Here is a 5,440-nt window from a genome sequence, read left to right as displayed (position 1 = left end):
TAATTGGTTCGATCATTCGCATTTTATACATGTTATACGTCAATTGAGGTTGAAAAAATGGATTGAAAGAATTCGAGAAAGAGCAACTTGATGAAAACTGTGAAGAAAATAAGCAATCCAGGAGCTGTAGCAGTAAAAGAGTACTAATGAATACCACAAAAGTTGTTAATGGTGAAAATAACAAAGGAATGACACCGAGGAAGGGAATTTCGTAGCGAAGTAGAATGTCGAGATGAGTTGAAAACTCATGTTTTCATTCCTTCATTATTTCAAAGAAGAACGTCTGAAATGATCGAGGATTCTCAATCTCTAATAAAATTTCTTCAATGAGACAGACAACTTGGTAATCCTTTGTAATCAAACTCATCATTCAAATAACGAAGAAAAGGAAAATTGAATAATTACAATTCTTTTTTTTTCAACTCCAGTTTAATAAGTGGCATTTAGGGTAGCCCATTTGAGAAAAAAAAATAAGTTGATAAGTGAAAGGAATATATCCCACCGGGAGGTTTTTTTTTGAAGTACGTGAGTGGGTCCTCTCATACATTTGAACAGCCTGCTGACACCCGGGATAATCCCTCATGTTGTTGGCTGTCCCCATCAAGTGCCTGTTTATCATAGTCACCCAATTTGGAATGAAGCGTTCCGTGGAGATTTTCACGATTTCGTGGTGGAGAGACCTACGATGGTCACTGCGTTCACAGAATAACCAGGTGTCCTTAACATCATCCAATACCCTCTTTATCAACACTGTCGTTATCGATTGCCAAAAATATACTTTCGTTATTATTATGAATAAACACTTATGTATTTGTTGGCATATTATGTCGAAATTTGATTTCTTGTTATTGCTTGCTTGTGGTCTCAGAAATCCTCGTCGACAGTTGCAGCAGTCGTCAATAATTTCTTTCAACAAAGGATTCCGCAATAATTTTTCTTTAATTTTATCAGCAGAATCAGTGAGATTAGTTTCTAGTTCCTCCTCACCACTGAGACGAGCAATCTGAGTATCTGTGAAGTAAGCTGGAAGTTCATCTTCTTTATCCACAGCTACTATGATCCTGGGGCCTTCAGCTGCCTCTAGACGATCTTCTGTTATGAAACCCTCAAGTGTAAATAGAAGATCCCCGTCACAACTTTGTTCACAGTTAAATCCATTTTTTTTTACCTTTGATAAATTTGATATGAGCAATGCTCTATAGTTTCCCATAAATTGCCAACACGAAGGACTAGAGCGGAGACCTCCATATGAACGGATACCCCCATTGAAATTTTCTAGAATATCCTGGCTTATGTGTTTGGCAATGAGTTCAGTAAATCCTTTTGTTTGTAGGAACTCCCACAACTTTTGAAGTGCTTCGATTGTCATGATGATTCCTGATAACGCGTAATCTGGGTTTTTTGGTTTCGAACGCGAAACAGGATCGATATAACGCATTCTACGTAGTTCGCATAAAGCTTGATCCCAGAACTCATGGTGTGGGCTGTCGGAGAAAACAATACTCCTGAGTGATGGATTACTAGCTGTCGGTGGTAGTTTTCCATTGAAGGAGTCGAAAATATCATTAAATAGCCTCAAAGCTCGTGCTATGTTCACGGCTTCATCTTTTTTGATAGGCTCGACGTCAAATGCACCAACAAAACCTATAAAGAGTAAAAAGCGGTTTGGTAAGTTTTGAAATTATATTGATCATAATAAAATGTAAGTTAAAAGAAAGTGGGAATGACAGACAATGAGAAAGAATTTATCTAACGGGAAAAAAATTATTTGCAGACACTAGAAAAATTTCAGACGCACAGATTCAATTGTAATGGGATAGAAAATCATCGACAGATATATTTACAGCTTCATGAAATGCAATTGTAGAGAGTAAAATGATGATGAAAAATGATCCTCATGTCTCAAGTCACCAAAATAATGTTCAACGGTTTTTCAATCGCCCGATCAAACCGAAAAAAATCTACACCCTTGAGAAAAACACCTGGCGTATTTGAAAGGTTTAAGGTTTTTGAAATTCGAATATTCGCATAGATGAGAACGAAAAATCATAAAAAGTGGCACTCAAATATTTCCATAAGTTTCTGTACCTTCGCGACGTTAAATTTAATGTAATGTAATGTAGGGCTCACCTCTTTCAGCGAATGATGTAATACAATCAGCTACCGACCTGTTTAACACCTACACGGCATGTTTCACCTTCATTTTATTTATTTTCTCCCCGTAAATGTGTGCGTCTGTTCATTTGTGCATTCTAGGATTCAATTCATTAGATTGCTGATCGATTTTATAAGCTTTTTGGATGACATCCCACCTCGCTAGCTCCAGTTCAGATTTAACATTTTGTTTTTTGCTGACTTTCGCTGGAGGTGAGTTCGGATCATAATTCATTTGCAGATGCTTATTCAGGAAATTGTTTCGTTGGCCTTTTCCCAAATGAGAAGGATCGAAGGCAGGAATCAACTCACACTCGTCAATTATAATGGCATTACCTCAAATACACATGAAAAGGTCCAGTTCAGAATAATTTTGATTTCATTTTACCATCGTCACACAAATAAATCAATTGAGAATAGAAAAATTCTTATGACATCAATGCTGGGAATGATTGATTGGCGACATCATTGTATAAGAAGAAGTTTCTATGTGATCATTAAACTGACGTTTTTGTTGATCTTTGGCGACATTCCAAAAAATAGCAGTGCTTATATCGTTATCAACAACGAAAGAGCAAACCAAACATTCATTAGAATAATAATCAACATATCAGTGAACATCTCAAAATTTTTTAAATTATTTTCAGTTATCAATATGTCTCAAACTGTTCACATAGATTTTTCCATATTTATAGCAACAACAATACCAGGCAACGACCAATTGAATGAAAATGAACTATAACATTAAGTCCAACAACCTTCAATAATACGTGTGAACATTCAAGAAAAAAATATATAAAACCAAAATTGTGAATGATTCTCTTTAAGATTGCGTAACTAATATGAATATGAACTCACGGTCACGATCTCCTTTAGCCTTTCGGATTTTATTCGACTCGGCGGTAAGCTCATTTATTATTATCCTGTTTGAAGAAGACTGGTCACAAACAGAAACTTTCACATGGAAGCCTGCTTTGTGTACCTGTTCGGTAACGAATTTTATGCACTGTTTCAGGTCAGGTGTGATCTACATACAGGATCAGAGTATGATCTGCAAAATTAGGAGTACGTCTGTACCCCCAATCTTCGAAGCCCAGAAGTGTGTCAGACCTCTTGTCATGCTGAACGTGTAATTGCAAATTCATTTCATCCCAGATGATGATGACGTACTTTTCTTTCTCATCCATTCGTTTTCCAAATTCCCGCAATTTTTCTACAACTCCAGTCAGTCCAGGAGAACAAAGGACTTTCTCTAGTGTTGCATTGAGTGTCGTTGGTCATGGTAGAATCAGGTTTGACGAGTAAAAATCGTAGGCTTGGCGAGATTTCTACATCAGAGTAAGAAACATTACTTTTTCAGACCCTGAGAATCTTCTCCCCTAATATAAAATAATCAAACAGCATGCACTTAGGAGGTGAAAGGTAGGAAAATTTTTCGGTGAAGGCTCATTAGTACAAGTGAATATTAGAAGTATTAACAAAGGAAATGATACTTCAGGAACCTGCTCGCTTATCACATAATCCAAGGATCCATGGAAGAAAGATTGGTCATACTAAGGATAGGAGAAAATTATGAATCGAAATGATAAAAGGCTCAAACAACATAAAAATAATATTTTTCATATTGATCAACATTCATTCCGCATTTACTGCATCTCATGGATCTAGTTGCTCTTCATCACCTTCTTATCGCCGAAGTTGAACTATAAATATAACCATATTGTAATCGAAATAAATTATTATTATTATTATAATTATTATTATTATTCTAAATTTTTTTCTAAATTGTTATCATTATTCTAAATCTTGAATCCACTGATAACATTTCAAGTGGCTGAGGAGAATTCTCTTGATGAATATACAATAGTAGTAGGCAAATATGATTTCACTATTAAAAAGCTTATAAAAACTTTCTAAATTATCATTTCGCAAGATTCTATAAATATGGTACGAATTAAAGATTTAGGTGACTCAAATTGTCTAAGAAAATATTGTAATAAACAAATCTGGATATTTTATTGCAATCAAGGGGATTATTGCGCCACAGAATTCGACATATTATTGAATGAGAATTTTTCTGGAGAAACCGCCAACAGCCTCAATGATTTATCATCTCTTTCCTCCCACATTTCAAGATTTGATTTCTCACGTAATAATATTAAAACTAAAATATACGTTATCGTGTGAGGTTTCTCAGCATTCCGTAGAAGCATTCCAATAAAAATTCTCTGTGTACGTGTCAATTTCTCCCACTTCCTGACTCGATACGATTTTAAAAGGGGCTCCAACTGCTTCAATCGTTTAGACTGCCTTATTGCTACCAAATAGGATTTTCTATATTTCAATCTTAGAGTTTGATTCTGCTGCTTCAATTTTTCAATTTCAGCTAGTAGTTCCTCATTATTAGACGATGACTGGATTTTTTTACTCTGATGTATACGTGAAGATTCTTGAGTTTGTCTCTTCTGTTTTTTTGCAGCTAATGGTATCTCATCAAGATTGTCCATAGTTTTACTCAATCTCTTCACAACACGTTCCGATTGCTCGCCAGTATGACTCTGGAATACATCCCTTACTTCTAGTACTCCTTCTTTGATTTCTTCCATTATCTCATTCGGTCCATTATTATTAACGGATATTATTGCCTTTAATCCAAGCCTCAGTGTTGGAACAGCATTAGTATTAAGTGTGTTTCGTTGGGAACTATTTGAATAGTCAGACGGAGTAAAATGTAAGCCACAGACGTGGTATTTGTGCAGATCTTCTGGTCTTATATTTTCCAAAATTGGTGAATTAATATTTTTTATCCAGTTTTTGTAAAGCCACTCTGCCTTCGGAATGTGATGCTGTTTTTTTGCTGTTGAACCGCACCCGGGCACAACACATGTCGGCATTTTGGAGTACGTCGTATGAGCATCGAAATTTTAAATGAGCATTAAAATGGTTCTTCAATCATGGCAACCAATGAAACTTTCAAACAATAAAATATTGGAATATGAATTTACGGAGAGGAATAATGATCCCCCTGGATGATGAAACTCGTTGTAAATGAACACATCACATATGACGCTCCAAAATCAACCAGCTCCCGCAACACAGTTCCCGAGTAAAAATTTGATTACAAATACTGTCTTTCAGTTTTTAAAAATCAAAAATTGTTCGGCACATCAATAATATTCAGCTAAGAGCATAAAACTATCCAAACACTCTCCCTAATTGTTTAACACTACGGACATTAAGAAAGTCCGAATGCACCATTAATTTACATCCACAGTTAAAGATCGAT

The 5,440-nt window shown here is 35.5% G+C and overlaps 1 protein-coding gene across 1 annotated transcript; it reads right to left on the bottom strand.

The window, feature by feature from the left end:
* Window positions 1–418: 418 nt before the first annotated feature.
* LOC107042831 lies at window positions 419–3,816 on the bottom strand. The gene is made up of 2 exons (XM_015264029.2): window positions 3,013–3,816; window positions 419–1,644 (listed from the first exon to the last, which is right to left on the bottom strand). Exon 2 carries the CDS (start codon window positions 1,436–1,438, stop codon window positions 419–421), a length of 1,020 nt encoding a protein of 339 aa, XP_015119515.1. The 5' UTR covers window positions 1,439–1,644; window positions 3,013–3,816.
* Window positions 3,817–5,440: the final 1,624 nt, after the last annotated feature.

The sequence above is a fragment of the Diachasma alloeum genome, unplaced genomic scaffold (genome assembly GCF_001412515.2).
Source record: "Diachasma alloeum isolate Michigan unplaced genomic scaffold, Dall2.0 Dall_scaffold_00527, whole genome shotgun sequence".
In the NCBI taxonomy this organism is placed as follows: Eukaryota; Metazoa; Arthropoda; class Insecta; order Hymenoptera; family Braconidae; genus Diachasma; species Diachasma alloeum.
Note: the sequence above shows the minus strand (reverse complement) of the source record. Positions and strands in the feature narration are given on the sequence as shown.

What these genes read in the sequence shown, in the direction of transcription:
- LOC107042831 (XM_015264029.2), bottom strand. Translation starts at nt 1,438, where the DNA reads ATGCGTTATATCGATCCTGTTTCGCGTTCGAAACCAAAAAACCCAGAT.